Source organism: Corylus avellana, chromosome 7, assembly GCF_965113065.1.
Source record: "Corylus avellana chromosome 7, dhCorAvel1.hap1.2, whole genome shotgun sequence".
Taxonomy (NCBI): Eukaryota; Viridiplantae; Streptophyta; class Magnoliopsida; order Fagales; family Betulaceae; genus Corylus; species Corylus avellana.
In genome coordinates, this window is record NC_142496.1 from 3,411,324 (window position 1) to 3,429,192 (window position 17,869).

General features: G+C 34.7%; 2 protein-coding genes across 2 annotated transcripts; one reads left to right on the forward strand and one right to left on the reverse strand.

Annotated features, from left to right (window-relative positions):
• Positions 1-268: 268 nt before the first annotated feature.
• Positions 269-10,153, reverse strand: LOC132184540 (L-arabinokinase; the record flags this gene model as incomplete). The annotated part of the gene is made up of 16 exons (XM_059598210.2): positions 269-504; positions 778-926; positions 2,085-2,141; positions 2,808-2,927; positions 3,162-3,271; positions 3,387-3,489; positions 3,585-3,638; positions 5,677-5,739; positions 5,815-5,882; positions 6,113-6,170; positions 7,533-7,599; positions 8,822-8,898; positions 9,094-9,177; positions 9,346-9,414; positions 9,939-10,046; positions 10,136-10,153. Coding segments are annotated over 15 exons (1,185 nt in total), but the record flags the coding sequence as incomplete, so codon positions are not given.
• Positions 10,154-12,311: 2,158 nt separating this feature from the next.
• Positions 12,312-16,135, forward strand: LOC132184538 (uncharacterized). Its single transcript, XM_059598209.2, has 4 exons — positions 12,312-12,370; positions 12,450-12,521; positions 13,917-14,474; positions 14,760-16,135. Exons 1-4 carry the CDS (start codon positions 12,338-12,340, stop codon positions 15,780-15,782), a joined length of 1,686 nt encoding a protein of 561 aa, XP_059454192.2. The 5' UTR covers positions 12,312-12,337; the 3' UTR covers positions 15,783-16,135.
• Positions 16,136-17,869: the final 1,734 nt, after the last annotated feature.

A 17,869-nucleotide genomic window follows, 5' to 3' on the forward strand; every position in this document is an offset into this window, starting at 1 on the left:
CATAATACTTTTTATCTATATTTTGTCGCAAAAATATGTCCAGTCGAAAAGTTTTTCATTTCTAACATTGTCAAGTATTTGTTTAGTTTAGTGATTTTAAAACGTGCAGTCTGAAAAAGTAGTGATTTCAAAATACAGTTAATGAAAACGTGAGTTTTAAAAACATAGTTAAATGATTGATAAAAACAATGATTAATCTAAGAGTTAGTTGAGAGTGTCGCGTTAACCTTGTTGGATAGAATTATAATATCTAGCATTTTTGATAAAGTCTGCAATTACTATGCTTATTCACATTCCTGACAACTCCATGGCTAAATAATTTCATACTTCAGTTGTATGACTGAAAAATAATCCAATATCATCTACTCTAAGGGGTTCACTAGCAATGGCTCTCAGCAACTATGTATTTTTCTTCCTTAATCCCCCTGATAGACCCAGTTTGTTGGGCATATTGCAGACTTCTACACAGAAGAAATTGATAGAAATACATTTAGATGATTGTACCTGAAAGATCAACAAAAATAGTTCCAAGTTTAGTGCAAATTTTGAAAGAACAAATGATTTAACAGAGTAAGCATTGGCTCAGAGCATTAAAGATTCTGATTGCCAGTTTCAAAGGGGATTTATATATATTGACACTGTAATACAATGACAGTTTTTCTTTCTCAAATGAATCACTGCTTTTTCACCCAAAAAAAAACACTAAAAATGTATAAACTAAAGATACTAAACTATGGAATGAAGCTGAAATTTTAAGATATCCACACTTTTCAGCACCTGGTGAAGAACCCTCCAAATTAGTTATGAAGACCAAGTTCATTGTATGCAGGAGTATACCAATCTGGAACAAGAATATCATTTTGAGGAACCCTCTGTGGTTGATATCCAAGTACTCTTGCATCCTGCAATCTCCTTGCTCCAGAATGCTACAGAAGGGAATCAATACCCGTTTACATATATGAAATTCGGTCGACAATAAGAAATTCCATATGAGCTACATATGTATGGCATGTTTCCTATGAATGGCTTAAAAATGCTACTAACAAAAAGCATAGGGAGATTAACAGCAGATGACTGGAACATTCATGTACTGATATGCTAGGTAGTTTTTCATATGGTTAATTACACTTTACCTATTTGCAGTTTGGGTAGTTGGAGTTACCAATATCTGGCAAAAAGTTGAATTCTACACACAAGAGGTCACATTCTTTAATATATTTTTTTTCAACTCTAGATATTTGAAATTTTCATGTATGAATCACGTGCATCGAAAAAATTTCAAAATATACATGTGCATTCTCATTAGAATCGAATATGTTAAACCCGTGAACCAAATGTAAATATAAGTAGACCTTAGGTGGGCAAATTGCAATTTCTAAAATCACAAGTTAGCAAATAATTAAAACTTGATCCAATCCATGGGTGGATAAAGTGTAATTTTCCCTTTTTTTCATATAGAAATATAGTTATTAGACTCTAAACAATGTGAATAGATATATGCTGTTAGAACAATATGAAAAGTTAACTTTTCATATCATGATATACATAGAAGACTAAGTTTAAATAACACAAGGTGTAATTCTTTGGTACTATTATATTACTCAATAACTATTAATTGGAATTCTGCCCTTGGATTACATGTTATCCATAACGATTATGGAGGGACAATATATTCCAACAGGGGAATTAGTAGATTTTGCATCTCTTGGTCAGAAAACTATCGTTATGTAACCTACATTCTAGTGGTCACTGACACATGATTGGATAAGATCTACTAAAAACTAAATCACAGAATTCAAGTCATTGCAGCAAGGCCATAAGGGGAGCTAGTATTGAAAAGTTCCCAAGCAAATTTTTGTTCAAAATTAGCTTTTTAAAGTACAGAATGAGGCAAATAGATTCAATAGGTCGGAAGAATGTTTAGAAAACTTTTTCAACACTATCATGCAAATCTGTACTCACCATCCAAGAATGGATGGATAGAAATGTCACACAAACAGAGGGGGAAGAAAGAGGGATTTGATGGAAAACAGCCACACTAATGAGCCAACAAGTACAAAAAGAAGAATCAGCAGTCAATTTACCTTATCTGACACATAATTCTTTCCATTGGCTGTATCTCGCAGTATGTGAGCAGCCAGCTGCAACATGGTAACAGATAAAATTTATTAATAGCAAAGATTGCCAGAGAAGAAAAGTGACCAACAGCCATTGACAAGCGCAAGAAGACCATAATCCTCTCTATTTCAGACATAAGCACTTCCTCTATAATCCATCCTTCATTTGAAAGGATGCCCCCACCTTTCCCAATATCAAGCACCTTGAGCTCCTCTAACATACTATTTGTAAACCCCAAATCCAGCCTCTCTTTTCAATTTTTTTCAAATTCAGTTTCAAGGCCTTTGGCTTCTTGTAAGGGACAAAACTAGGAGCACCCTAAGTCTAATAATTGTTTTACAACTCCAACACTCCATCCACAAAGTCCTCATCCTTAAACCATATATTTTGTTTTGGTCTAATAATCAATTTGACATCTTTGTCCAAAATAGATAGATTTCTTGTATCTTCTAACCAGGAAGAGCATTTTGGATGCCACTTCAGAAGCTTCTTCCTAAACTGGTTTTTAGCCATGCTAACCTAAATCCTCAAAGGTTTTAGTTTGAGGTCACCAAGTTGAAAATTTCTCAGCATTGTACCAAAAAACTAGGATTGGATCCCGCTCACAGCAAGAATCAGTGGTTTCAGGGAGGGGGACACCCTATCTTACAAAATAAAAGCTACAAAATAAAAATTAGTAAAATTTGTACCTCGCCTCCATTGGTACCTCCCTCGTAGCATGGTGTCAAGCTAACAGCACGTTCAAGATAGGTTGTCCAATTTCCACTGAGCAAATCCCTTCTAATCATCTCCACACCACCTTGGTAGAACTGTTTACCCAAAAGATATGAAATACTGAGAAGCTTTAACATTTCAACGGACTACTATCAAGCTTGAAGGAATGGACGGGCATAGGCTTAATAGTGAATGCAGACCACCGTGCTTATAGCTATGAGATCAATGACTTAAAAGGCAGTTGCAGAGATAAACTGCTAGACTTCTTTTATTGCGTATATAAGGTGAAAAGAAAATGAATAACAAACATTAAAAGCATCCAATTATACCTCGAGCATCTTTCTCAAAAATGGTTCTTCACTGAAATGATCTCGACGTATGAAGATCAATGGCAACTTGTATGCCAGGGCTTCACTAACTGTGCCGTATCCAATCTTTCCTGGAACAGTATACACAATCCATGTACCAAAATCCAGTTTTCCAAAAACAGCTATAGACAAATTCTTAGTTATTTTATCAAGCAAGGGCTCTAAAAAAAATGTCTGTTATTATACCGAGCATGCAATCAGAAGCTGCTATTAGGTCAGGGGTGTAAACATCTTTTGCAAGCTTTATAAACCTAGGGGGAATCTCCTGATTTTCAGAAGCGCCGCAAACCTAAATCAAAACATAAATAACAGAACAGCATATCAAAATGAAATAAAGATACAACAAATGATTAATGTAAAGAGCATATGCCCAACATAACTTACCAGGCACAACCAACCAGCAGGTAAGTACTCCTCCTTTAACTTCCAACCAGCTGGCTGGAAGTGATGAAGCACAGCATATCAACAGTCAGAACTTGTCTTCACGCATAAAGCATAATAAGCATATCACAATATCCTAGGAGATAAATATTGTTTCTGTGAAACAATTGAGCAACAGTATACAATAAAAAGAGGGTCTGTTAGAGGAGAAATCCTTTTAGTTAGATGGCATACAGAGCATCTGGTATAGGAATAAAGTTGAACATAAAATTTGTACTAGAAGATTCAAGTTTTCTGTAAATGTAAAGTATTTAAGACCTGTGAATTGCTTCTCAACATCTCTCTCTAAAACTCCAGAAAGTTGGTTCCACATTGGGGATATGGATTGCCTACATGGAATGGGTTATAAATGAGCTCACAGGTGCTAAGCCCCACATTAGTTCCTTACTAGGTGACATTGAGCTAATAAGTGATTCTAGGAAGCTTTAATTTCATCTTGACTAGTCTTTTTGAAGTGACAATGCAAATGTGGTTAGCGCTTTTCCTAAGTCATTACAAATGGTATCAGAGCAACCTAGCAATACCATATGGCGTTGAGGCACTACATAATATGGACCCTAATAAGGATGTTAGGGATTTGAGTGGGGGAAGTTTTGATTTGAGTGGCAAGGTGCTAAGTCTCACATTGGTTTCTTGTCAGACAAGGTTGTGCTTTATAAGTGATTCTAGGGAGTTCTAATTGCAACTTGACAAGTTATTTTGGAGTGATAGTGCAGATATGGTTAGCACTTTCCTTGGGTTGTTACTCTCTTTGTCTCTCTCTCTCCCTTCTTTGTATTGGAACATTCTATTGAATCTAATATACATTTACTCTTTTGTGTTAAATATGGAACTGATTTACCAACACAAAGATATTATCCTATAAAAATTTGGTACGATGACTTACCAACACACAAACGGAGTGTAAATCAAGACTCATATGATAAGACCAAAAGAATCAAGGTAAAAAAATAAACGACACTTTCTCCCCAGAAGAATGGGGCGGAAGGTGATGTATTGAACTTACGACACACTTGTGCATGTATAACTTAACAAAAAAAAAAGAAAAAAGGAGAGAGACAAATCATCAAGAAAGTTAACACAAGAATGATTTATTCTTTTCCAAATAAGAATAGAGAAGAATTTGCTGGTTATGATTAAACATTGACTTGAGAATGTTGTGACGTATTAAGGTTTAAGGCGCTCTCTCTGTATTGGAGCAATCTGTTGAATCTAATATCTATTTCCTCTTCAGTGTTAAATTTGATATTGACTTGCCAATATATTAATATTTTTTCTTTTAATAACTTGGGGCAGAGACTTAATAACACACAAACGGAAGACTAAATCAAGAATTATAATCAAGGTAAGGAGATAAATGCCCTGCCTCCCCTCTAAGAATGGGGTTGAAGGTGATACTATGAAGTTCCCACACGCTGAATTCATAACTTGACAAAACAAAAAAGAAAAATCATCTAGAAACTTAATACAAGAATTATTTATTCTTTTCCAAAGAAGGATAGAGAACAGTTTGTTTGTGATAATATAAAGATTGACTTGAGAATGTTGTAAGATATTAAGGCTTTAAGAATAATTCTCTCTCTGTCTCTCTCCCCCTTCTTTGCATTGAAACAACCTATTAAATCTGAGATATTCACTCTTCTGTGTTAAAAATGACTTATCAACACACTACGATATTTTCTTCTAATAATTTGGAGGGATTTATGCTACTGCATTATAATTTTATTTTAAGGCTAAAGCTTCATACAAAGGAAAAATAAAGATCAAGACAAAGGAAAAAAAGAGGAAAAATATTTTGAGAAAAATACCAAATAAGCACCTGAATTTTAATCCAGAAAAATAAATGTGAAAACCTGGAAGAAAGGAACCAGGTAATCCTCCCAACCTTTTCAAGTCAAGGGACTTTGCAACAAAACTTGGACATTCTAAGAAGTTAACAGATTAAAAAAAAAAAATTTGGTATAGAAGGAATTATTTTGAAGTAAAAATTGGAGGAAAATTAAAAATTATCATAGCAGCCTAAGTTAAACCTCACCTGCCCACCAAAATTAAAAATTACTATCTTCACATCATCCTCAACTCCAAGAGTTTTCCTCACCTGCACTACAAGGAAATGTTTCATAGGATCCATAATATATTAACTCATTCACATATTTTGTGTTGTAAAGCACACCTCTTCTCTGGACTTGTGCAATCTCCTTACGACAAGGGGTACATCAATAACATTACGAAATGCTGGCACTGAAAAATGAAAAGGAACGTTTTAATACCAATTAGAATAAACATTCTACAACTTATTCACTGGCCAAAAGAGCAGAGGCAGATATGCAAACAGCTGCAGACAAACACAAAGACAAAAATACAGTCTGAAGAGCATTACCCTACAAGTGGGTTGGCATGCAAAAGGAAAAAAAAGTACTTAAAAGCAAACTTCAAAGAAAGCTTCCAGAAATGTGCTTGAACGAACATACTTGGGCTATACCCCGGTAGACGGATTAGAAACTCACTATGCGCATAATCTTCAGCAATCTGCATAACTTTTTATCAGATCATTTAGATTTGGCACTACAACATCAGTTATTTCCTATGCAAGATTAAATTAAAAAAAGAATATGAGTGTAATGTCAGTAAATATGTTACTTATATATGTATGCATGTATGAATGTGTATGCACATACAATAAAATAGTCAGGCCATAGGCACATATGGTGAATGAAATTGGAGGTGATGACATGATAAAAAAATTTCCACATAAGACAAAGTTATTTCACTCTAGAAATCAACTAGTTTCAGAGAATGAACATATAGGAAAAGATAAAATAAATTTCCAATATGACTGTACCATGAATCTTCTTAGAAGTGTACCAATCTCGAAGTTGATTCACATGTACGAGTCAATTACGCATTACACACTATCATTTTAATTTAATCTTACGTGAATGTAAATCTCCCTAAGACTTCCAAACTAATATAAAGTCTAATCATTACCTCTTTCTGTTTGGTGAATATACTTAAAATTATTAAGGCTAAAAGGGCACAAGGATCATGAACAAGGCCATTTCTAATGGAGCCAAGGATTTGATATTCTCGTGGGTATATATGTGGATTCCCTAAAGCTAATCGAAGCCAAGGGAAAAATGACCTCAATGTCCATATTGGAAAAATAAAAATCTAGTGAGCTTTGAATAAAATGCAGGGACAACAAAAAAATCTTCAAAGAATTCTGAAAAAGCTTTAAACACAAATAAAAGCTCATAGTATTGCAAAAGGTTTAATATGTAAATATTCATTAAGATGTGCAAAGTGGCAAATCCAGTACATGGGGAAGTCTGAAGGAGAAACCTCAAAATTAAAAAAGTGGCTCCTAAAACCTAAGACACCACCAGTCCAACATTAAGAACAATATTATTTTGGTAAAGAAAACAACTCTAAAATTCTACATAGGATAGGGGATCATATGACCTGCCAATAACTAAGTGGTACTTAAACTCATCCCCGAACTCACCCAAAAGGAAGTCCCTGCACTAATAATACGTACCAAGAGACATAGCACGGTAAAGATAGACATAAAGTAGGTGAGCTTAATAGAGAGCTCTTAGTTCAGCTCAACGTAAATACTCAGTCCCTCTCCTCTTACTAGTTAGTGTACTAAAATGGGTGTCTAGTTTTCCTTTGAGTCAAACTTGAAAGTTTTTGTAGCAAAATATATAACATAATAAAAAGGTAAAGGTGGGATGCAGAAGAACAAAATATCGACAATGAAAAGATCTTATGATTGATCTAGAAGAGTCCCATAATAAAATTTCTAAATACCAATCAATGTATAATATCTGTGAGCTTTGAACAACTTGTATGCATATTGATTTAAGATGTGAACAGATTGAAGGTTACCTGCCAAAGGATTGAACTATGGTGATATCCGGCAGCCATCACATATTCTGTATAGATAAAATCCCAACTGCCCAGGTTTCACAAAAAGAAGGAAAAAAGAAAATGGAAAATGAGGTTTTAAAGTAATAATGCAGGTGTTGAATTCATACTTTTTTCTAAGCAATACAAGGGAGGAGGCTGCCCCGGGGGGGGGTGGTGGTTGTGGTGGACATAACCAGGTTAGTCGTGAGTAACAAAAACAGGTTTCAAATTATTTATGTTTGTCAAGTTTTGTAAAATAAAGATCTGGCTCTTTTGTTCGACACTTTTTCTTTCTGAAATTAATGTTGCATGTTTACATAAAAGGAGTTAAATGTGATTATGAACAATTTAGACATAAAGGCTGAAAAGTTGTGGAGGTAAGAATCTATTATCATTTGGGACATTGGTCAAACAAGAAACCCTGAATCAAATTGTTAGTAACAAGTCAAGCACCATCAGTCGAAGATGAAGTAATTGAAATAGTAACCGCTACTAAAATCAGTCACTTGGTTCTTCCTCATTTCCTTTAATACAGCTGATTCCGACATCACCCTATAGTCTTTGACAAATAGTATCAGGGTTTTGTAAAATCTCACCTTCATTTGAAAAGGTAAAAATCCTAAGCACAACAATTTGCATATTACTTTTTTTGACAAGTCTTTTGACTGTTTTATGCTTGAAACATACATGCACATCAGTCAATTTTCATTGTTGCCTCCCTAGAAAAAGTATCACACGATCAACACCTTGCATCTGATTCTCATAAGAAATCTCAAAATGCCCACAAAAACCCTTTAGACCAAACATATAAAAAATGAATTATGACCTGTTGTAAAAACTTGTCTTAAAGACATTAAAACAAATGATTTGACCAAACAATCTTGGTGATAATGCTGGGAAAGTAAAGATATTTTCACACAAGAACAAATATATAATTGTTGTTAAACTTTCAATGCAAGTACCAAAAACAACCATAAATTTTTGGTGATGTATCACATAGATATATTCAAAATAACTTTAATGTTCATCATAACTTTGTCAACATACCGCAATATATCACCCATATTCAAAACATTGGTCAGAAGTAATACAAAAAAAAAAAAAAAAAACAGACTCAATAACAGCTTCAAAGCTAAATTTGAAGATTACAAGCTTCATCCAGTGTAAGATTTAAACTTGGTCTTTGTAACAAAGATCACATGCATAGAAGAATTTATAGTTGCTTATTAAAAGTTACAATCATAATAACGTCAGCGCAAACAAATCACCTGAAGTTAGTGACACATACAGAACGAATTCCAGCATCTGCAGCTGCTCGGCATGCAATAGGAACAACATCGGAGACCTGCTATTAGAAAAGATTTTTAGCATTAATGAAGGACATTTATATTGGTGGAAAGAAGAGAACATATTATTTAGAAAACAGTCGCATTCCCACAACCCAAAAAAAAGGCATTGCTTTGATTCCTTATTTCATGCTGCAAAACTCCAGCCTCATAAATAAAATTCCTATAAAGAAAACATTTCAAGCATCAATTACCACTAAGTCAGCCTTGATGGAGTTCAGCCACTCAACTTCAGTTGCTAAAATTGATGCCCGACATAGTACCACCATCTCAGAATACTTGATTCCCCAAAATGAGCCAAAAGAAACCAGTCAATCAGCACACAAGAAAAGTTTAGAAACAGTGCCAGCAAAAGATAAAACAATCAATATCAATGGAAACATTATTAGTCCCAACTATCTACATGGGAATGATCATTGTGTTCCATAAATAATGACATTCACAACCTTTTCCAAGGAGGCAAGACGATCAACCGTCAAAGCATCTGCTTGAACAGCCCCACAGTCCAACACAACCTGCCACCACAGAAAATGCCTCATTATTACAATTGCAAGAACAACATTCAGAAAATTTCATACCACTGAACATAATGCAAATTGCCTGCACATTAAGACTTGATAAAGATTATGGTTAAATAATTCTTTTTTTGCCTACACTTTCCTTGTATGAAAGGAAGCTAACACCCTAAACTACGATATCAGGGTTGTTTGTTTGTTTGTTTTTTTTATTATTTTATTATTTTATTATTTTTTTTATTTTTTAATAAAAATCAGATTGAGTGTACACCCTTTTTCTTGTGAAAGTAGCAGAATACACCTATTATTTGTAATTAAACAATTTGAATTTCTTTCACAACTGTATAATACATGAAATCAAAGTTTTTGCTTTTGTAACATCTGGAGGCGCAATTCAATAGATGTATGATCAAAACGAAAGAGACCCATTACAGTGAATGATACTGAAAAGAGGAATAAACAAATAAAATTATATAAGATCATAATTTTCGAATTTGCCAATGCTTCAATCCAAGATAACTAACCTTGCGGATGAAGAGCCTTGGTGATTGTATTTCAGAAGTGAATACAAAGTCAGGAGCGCCTGAGACCACGTGGACATCATGCCCGGCTAGAATGAGATGCCGAACAACCTGTTTATCACATTTCACAAAACTATTCACATTAACACAGACAAGCACTTGGTTGAACAGGAAGAACTTCAAAGGAGAATTTGGTTCACCCCCGGTCCCACGTTGAAGATTTGTTACCAAAGTGACACTTGTTTTCTACCCGCAGTAGGAAAGAGGTTGCGTTCTTAAAGAACACAAATTTAAATTGAAATGAAAATGAGTTATTTTATGGTCAAAATTGTATGCATAATGTTATGTCATGTAAAATTTTTAAATAATGTGATAACATATTTACATGTCGCAACATATGCTATTAAATTTGTGAAATTTATTTTATATATTTTTTTTAATGCTTCATTTGTTTCATCATAAAATGGTTTTTGAAAAATGTTTTTCATATTTTAGGGTGTTTGATAGTCTATGGAAATTATTTTTCTTTTGACTGAAAATTCTTTTTTAGTTTTTGAAAAATGGTTTTTATTTTTGAAAACAATAAACTATTTTTCGAGTTTGAGTATTTCATTCTCAAATCGACGGACCCTATTAAGATTCGCCGAGACTTGACTGGGACTTTGTCAGGACTCGCACAGGACTTGTCCGAAACTCGTCATGGACTTGATTTGGAACCCACTGGGATTTGCCCAAAACTTCGTCAAGACTCGCTCAGGACCTACCTAGAATCCCGTCGAGACCCGACGTCAAAAAATAATATTTTCAGCTAGAAACATTTTCTTAAAAAATGATTTTTTAAAAACCATTTTCCCATATTTGGCATGTAGGAAAAATCAAGCGGTTCCGGTGGGCCGACGTCAAAAACTGTTTTCAACAGAAAAAGTAGTGGGACTTGATAAATTGCCAAATATAGAATAGATTGGAAGATTATTTACGGCTCAAAAAAGAATGGCTAAAAATTGAAAGAAAAGAAAAGATAATAGAAGAAACAAGCCTCGACTACACGAGTGGCGTGGCCGAATCCATGGCCACTGACGTAGTATGCAAAGACCAGATGCTGCTGATCATCATTGCCTTCTTCCATTGTCATCTTCCTCGATCGTTGAACAAATGTTTTATTCAGTTTTTAAAAGGTTGTTGTATCGGTGTGTACTATACATAACCATTTTTGTAGAAGAAATTAAGAGAGTTGAGTGTCAGTGCATTGACTGTGAAGTATACTGCACGTTGCTTCCCACCTTTTTCATTTTTGGGCTAAAGGTTCATGTCTATCACTGTTTCTTTCTTTAAAGCGTCGGCTTCGTTCTTAAAATTTGTATCAAAATGAGAGTGGTTGAAGACTAATCATAAAGTGTGGTTGGTCCAGTTTTTTTTTTTTTTTTTTTTTTTGGGCTGCCCTTATTTGGCCATTAAGGGTGAAGCCACTTTCAATAGTTGCAACGCATAAGAAAATAATTATGTTTATTATTAGCAATCTCATAACATTCTAAATTAATTAAATAAAATAAATTATGCATAGAATAATTTTGAATAATAGATATACTAATAGTAATGACTTTATCATAATTAAAATATAAATGAGATTAATAATAATAATATTTGTGTAATAATAATATAATAACAATATTATTTAATGATGGTATATTTATGTAATATAAGTTTTAGTGATAAAGAGATTAACTAATAATAATGTTAGTATGACAATTGATTAAAAAATAAAATATGTTAATGACATTAGAATAATAAAATGTAATAATAAGTCATAGTGCAGTAAATAATTATATGTTAAGATAAGTTATAGTTAGAATAAATAAAAGTAGTGTGGAGAATTAATGAGAACAATAAAAATATAATTCATATGATGTGAGATAATATAGTAAATTATCAAAGATGGGGCCTTAAAATGAAAAGAAAATCTTATCCAATAAAGGAAATCTTATCCCATGTCAGGTATGTCATTTGCCATAATTAGAGATATAAAAAATGCACAGGGGCCCTTTGGTTCTCCTTTGAACTTATTAATGTTTTAGTATGTAAAATGTGCTTGTGTATGAATTGAACGGCTTATGTTGATTCTAAATGGATAAATACTTAAAAGAAAAACTGCTTTTGAATAAAAAATAACGTTTCGTCGTGATTTCTTTATGTTTTGATTGAAGTTTCATATATTTTTTTTCCCCTAAGCGTCTCAATATTACATTTAACAGTTTGCAATTATTCATGCAATAAATACTTCTACTTTCATGTTTCTCATACACCATTGGGCCCAAACGTTCTCAGATAATTTCCATCTCTCTCTCTCTCTCTCTGGTTTGGAGCTCAATTCCAATACTGAGTCACTGACGATTAGTTAAAATATAATGCTTTCGTGCTCCTCAACCTCGTTGGACCTTGTAATTCTCTCTCTCTAGTATGGCATTATGACATTGAGTCTCTTGTTCATATTTTTCTTTCTTTGCTTGTTTGGTGCAGAGTTTTCACTTGGGTTTTTCCAATAACTGGAGTTTCGCAACTTTTAGAAGATCAAGATTTTGTCATTCTGAGGTGGGTTGGTTGCTTTCCCTTTCAACTTTCAAGACAATTGCTTTCATAGTAAGGCATGTTTGGTTGCTAACAAAACGGTTGAAAGAAAGGTTTACTTTTTAATACCCTTTTTCCTTTTTCCTTTTCCCTATACAAGTAATGATAAAAGAAAGGTAATTCTAATTAAACTTTCTGCTTATTGTTTAAGGTCCTTTTAATGTCCACGTCCTTCTATTTTTTGATTTTAATGTTCTGATGGCAACCATCTAATGATCTTACATCACAATTTATGATAATGGCTCCCACTTTTTTTGATGTTACATTCAAGATGACGGATTTGTACCTTCAGCACATGTAAAATGAAAATGGGTCATTCAATTTGCATGGTACAAGAAAAGAGGCCCTGCATAGCTTTAGATCATTAGTTTTGTTTGATATCCCAATGGGTGAACATCAAATATTTTAGGGGAAAATCTATTTTACCTCATTGAAGTTTTAGGGTTTCTCAATTTGAACTTCAAAGTTTAAAAATTGACAATGTAACCCCCTAGTGTTTCAAAAATTTTCAATTTAAACCTTCCGTTACTAATTTCTGTCAAATTAGACGAAAATCTATGAAATTATGTAATTACTCTCAGACTTTTTTTTTTCTTTAATTTCCATCAAATTTAACGGAAATTAGTAATAGAAGGTTTAAATTGAAATTTTTTGAAACATTAAGAAGGTACATTGTCAATTTTTAAATTTTGGGGTTCAAATTGAAAAACTTTTTAAACTTCATGGGGGATAAAGTGATTTTTCCCCAATATTTTATATCTCATTTATCCATCCAAAATTGTCACCATCAAATATTTGTGTATATCTAATTGAAGGTCTAAATTAACATGTAATATCTGTCTAGCATTATAATGGGATACTTTTGAAAACAATATCTAAGAAAAAGTTTTAGAGAAAAGCTAGGGGTACAAAACTTATGAGATTACAAGAGTATATATATATATATATATATATTTTTTTTTTTTTCCTTTCTAAATCATGCACATCCGGGTTATATTTTACTTTTTACAGAAATTGTACAGTTGATGTAGGCTTCAGGCAAAATCAGCATCATTTTATGTTGTAAAATCTATAAATTCCTTAATTGTTATAGCAGAGGGAAAAGGGGGAAGAAAAATGAAGAGAAAAAAAAAAAAATTGTCTTACAATTCAATTCTTCTGTTTGAAGGATCAAAAGGTTCAGGAATGATGGTGCTGTTATATTTGAGCATTGAAAAACTATCAAAACTTGAGGAGTTTCATTAAAAGTGAACGGATAAAAGAATACATTGCAATCTAATGGGTTTAAAAGTTGCTTCACTGCTTGCTGTTTATGTATCATAATGCCTAAATCTCTTACTTCTTGATAATGTCATGAAGGAAAGAAGCATCTTGAAGCCAGGGAAAAAGCAGGACAATGGCACTTTTGTAGTGCACAACAAGTTCGTCACAAATGATGATCTTCTAATTTCCCATTCTCCAATAGCCCAGCAACATAGCCCACCGCCTTTGGTTAGTGCATTGAAAGCTTCTGCCGAACAAAGCGTTGCCGGTTTTCACTTCCCTGGGCATAACAGAGGACGCGCTGCTCCATCTTCATTAACTCAGCTAATTGGTTTAGGACCATTTGTTCATGATTTGGCTGGGCTTCCGGAGCTTGGCAACCTCTTTTCTCCAGAGGGGCCAATTTCAGATGCACAAAGACAAGCAGCCAAACTCTTTGGATCATCAGAGACATGGTTTCTTGTTGGGGGTACCACTTGTGGAGTCCAAGCAGCAATAATGGCAACTTGTTCCCCTGGAGAATTTCTAATTCTTCCTCGTAATTCCCATAAATCAGCTATATCCGCCATGGTATTATCAGGTGCACAACCTAAGTACATCATTCCCCAGTATGATTTTCACTGGGACATTGCTGGTGGCGCAACTTCATCGCAGGCAAGTTTGGAATTCTTGTGTTCATGTTCAAACCATTGTTAACATGTATTGTCTTCTCACCCTTAAAGGAAGTTTATTGCTGATAAGAAATTGGCATTCCAATGTAACTTTTGGATAGATAGTTAAAAAATGATCACGATGATGTAATTCTGAAAAGTTTAATTTAAAGAGACAAAAAAAGATTATCATGGTGACCTTTTCTTTGTCTCTTTCATTTTAACAGTTGAACAGCCTTTTTTTCTACTCAAAACTATATGTAATGAATCAAGATGGCCGTTTTTACAGGTAGAGCAAGCAATCAAGGAATTAGAGATGGAAGGTCAAAAAGCAGCAGCGGTTTTTATCACTTCCCCTACTTATCACGGTATATGCAGCAACTTGGCCGAGATTTCCAAGCTCTGTCATTCTCACGGAATTCCTTTGATTGTTGATGAGGCTCATGGGGCACATCTAGGATTTCATCCCCAGCTGCCTAATTCAGCCCTCCAGCAAGGAGCTGATCTGGCTGTACAGTCCACTCATAAAGTTCTATGCTCTCTTACGCAGTCATCGATGCTACACATGTTGGGGAATATTGTAGACAGCGAAAGAATCGGTAGATGTCTCCAAACTCTTCAAAGCACTAGCCCTAGTCATTTGCTTTTAGCATCATTAGATGCTGCTAGAGCTCAATTAAGTGAAAACCCAGACACCATATTCAACAAAGCAATGCAATTGGCCTTCGAAGCAAAACATTTGATCAAAGAAATACCAAGCATTTCAGTGTTTGACCTTGCAAGCTTTCCCAACTTTCCTGCCATTGATCCTTTGCGACTTACTATTGGTTTTTGGCAGCTTGGTTTGTCTGGTTATGAAGCAGATGAGATATTATGTAGAGATCATGGGATCATTGGTGAACTTGTTGGGACTCAATCCATTGCTTTCACAATTAACCTTGGAACTAGTAGAGATCATATTCATAGGCTTGTATCAGGAATCAAACATCTAACAGGAACTCATGCACCAATCCATGGAGGTAAAGGGAGATTGCAGAACAGTGGCTTTACACCCTTTGCAGACATCAAAATGAGCATGATTCCCAGGGATGCCTTTTTTGCAAGTAAAAAGAAGGTGAATATAGCAGAGTGCCTTGGGGAAGTTTGTGGGGAGCTTATATGTCCATTTCCACCAGGAATACCAGTTCTAAGCCCTGGTGAGATTATTACGGAGAAAGCTTTGGATTATCTGCTGGATGTTAGAAACGAGGGTGCTGTTATTACTGGTGCTTCTGATCCTTTGCTCACTTCCATAGTAGTCTGCAATGTGTAGTATAGACAAATGGATTTTGGCATATATTGCAAAAACAGCAACAGCAATGCAAACCAAAGACGAATAGATTTTGGCATAGAGACAGGGAAATGATAAATGATATTTTCGTGCTCCTACATGCAAAGGGTAACATGAAAATGTGATAAAATATCTTGATGACTTGGCAATGTTGTCCGTGTCCAAGGAAAAGAGGGCGTGACTCCTTTTCATTACGTAGCTCAGACAGGAAACGTCAAGTTTTTGAGCAAATTCTGGTTAGATTGCCCCATGTCTATAAAATATGTAACAATTAGAGGAGACACTGCTCTTCATATTGCGTTGAATAACAACCAACTAGAAGCTTTTTGGTTTCTTGTGTCATTGGTTCTTATTTCCACGTTTGAAAAAGCCTTATCGTGGCAAGAGAAATTGCTGAACTGGAATGATGAGAATGACAACACTGTATTGCACATTGCATCGTCAAAAAATCTACACAAGGAAAGTTTTCTCTCCACTCATGGTTTTTCTAATAATGAAAATTGAGTTGACATCTTGGGTGTCTATATTGTTGCTCGAACAAATGATACCAAGGATTCAATTTCATTTAAGTTGTTGGTAGCGGTATTTTTTTTTTCTTTAATTCGTAACACTACCTTAATTTTTGTACTTTTTTTTTTTTTTTTGTTGGAGGTTTTTAATGGTGTAAACTATTTTAAAGTGATTGGATCAACAATTATGCATTACTACATCATACACAGTGAACACAGACCGTGAGTTTCTTATTGGATGTTGGAGTTGATATAAACGTTATGAATTTACAAGGTTCAACAGCTTTGGACATCACGCAAAGCCAAACGCAAAGTGCTTCTCGACTTACAGTTTGCTCTTGGAAATTTTACCTCAGCTATCTTGACCCTGGTTGGTTCCAAATATTTGCACTTCGTCAAAGAATGAATATGACAATTGTGATGCACAGTATGTTGGTGGTTCTTGCGCTATTTATAACAAGCACCTATCAAGCGACGCTCAGGCCTCTCGGAGGAGTTTGGCAAGATAACTCCAATAGCATTGTCGTCCCAAACAAGCCAGAGAAAGTAGTCATGAATGAAACCTATTTTTTGCTACTCTATGTTTTTAATTGTGTGCCTTGGTGCAACAGTTGTTGTAATAGTCATCCTCCTCCCTTCTGATCTGGGTAAGTATTTTTGCGTCGTACCAATGATGCTTCTCCTTGTATGCTATCACATTTCATTGGCAATCGTAACTCCCAACAACTATTTGGCGAATGTCGTGGTGTTCTCGATCACCATTATGCTGGCTTCGTTATCTAGTCAACGACCATTTTTGTTGACAACTTGGAAGAACTTGTTAGTCGTTATCGTGTGCTCGTATGGTTGGTTGAACGAGTCAAAAATTTTCGACATTGGATATGTAACGTACCTAGGGAGGACAAAGCTTAGCTGTTGGACTAACCAAAGATAATGAAGCCAGCATAATGGTGATTGAGAACACCACGCAATTCGCCAAATAATTGTTGGGAGTTACGACTGCCAGTGAAATGTGATAGCATACAAGGAGAAGCATCATTGGTACGACGCAAAAATACTTACCTAGATCAGGAGGGAGGAGGATGACTATTACCACAACTGTTGCATCAAAGCATAGAGAATTAAAAATATAGAGTAGCAGAAAATAGGTTTCATTCATGACTACTTTCCCTGGCATGTTTGGGAAGACAATGCTATTGGAGTTATCTTGCCAAACTCCTCCAGGAGGGTTGAGCGTCGCTTGATAGGTGCTTGTTATAATTAGCGCAAGAACCACCAACAACATACTGTGCATCTCAATTGTCATATTCATTATTTGACGAAGCGCAAATATCTGGAACCAACCAGGGTCAAGATAGCTGAGGTAAAATTTTCAAGAGCGAACTGTAAGTCGAGAAGCACTTTGCGTTTGGCTTTGCACGATGTCCAAAGCTGTTGAACCTTGTAAATTCATAACGTTTATATCAACTCCAACATCCAATAAGAACCTCACGGTCTGTGTTAACTGTGTATGATGTAGTAATGCATAATTGTTGATCCAATCACTTTAAAATAATCTAC

Excerpts from the sequence above, each read along its gene's own strand:
- LOC132184538 (XM_059598209.2), top strand. The coding sequence starts at position 12,338 with ATGCTTTCGTGCTCCTCAACCTCGTTGGACCTT. Across the intron at positions 12,522-13,916 it reads CAAGATTTTGTCATTCTGAG|GAAAGAAGCATCTTGAAGCC; the intron begins GTGGGTTGGTTG and ends AATGTCATGAAG. Across the intron at positions 14,475-14,759 it reads GTGGCGCAACTTCATCGCAG|GTAGAGCAAGCAATCAAGGA; the intron begins GCAAGTTTGGAA and ends CCGTTTTTACAG.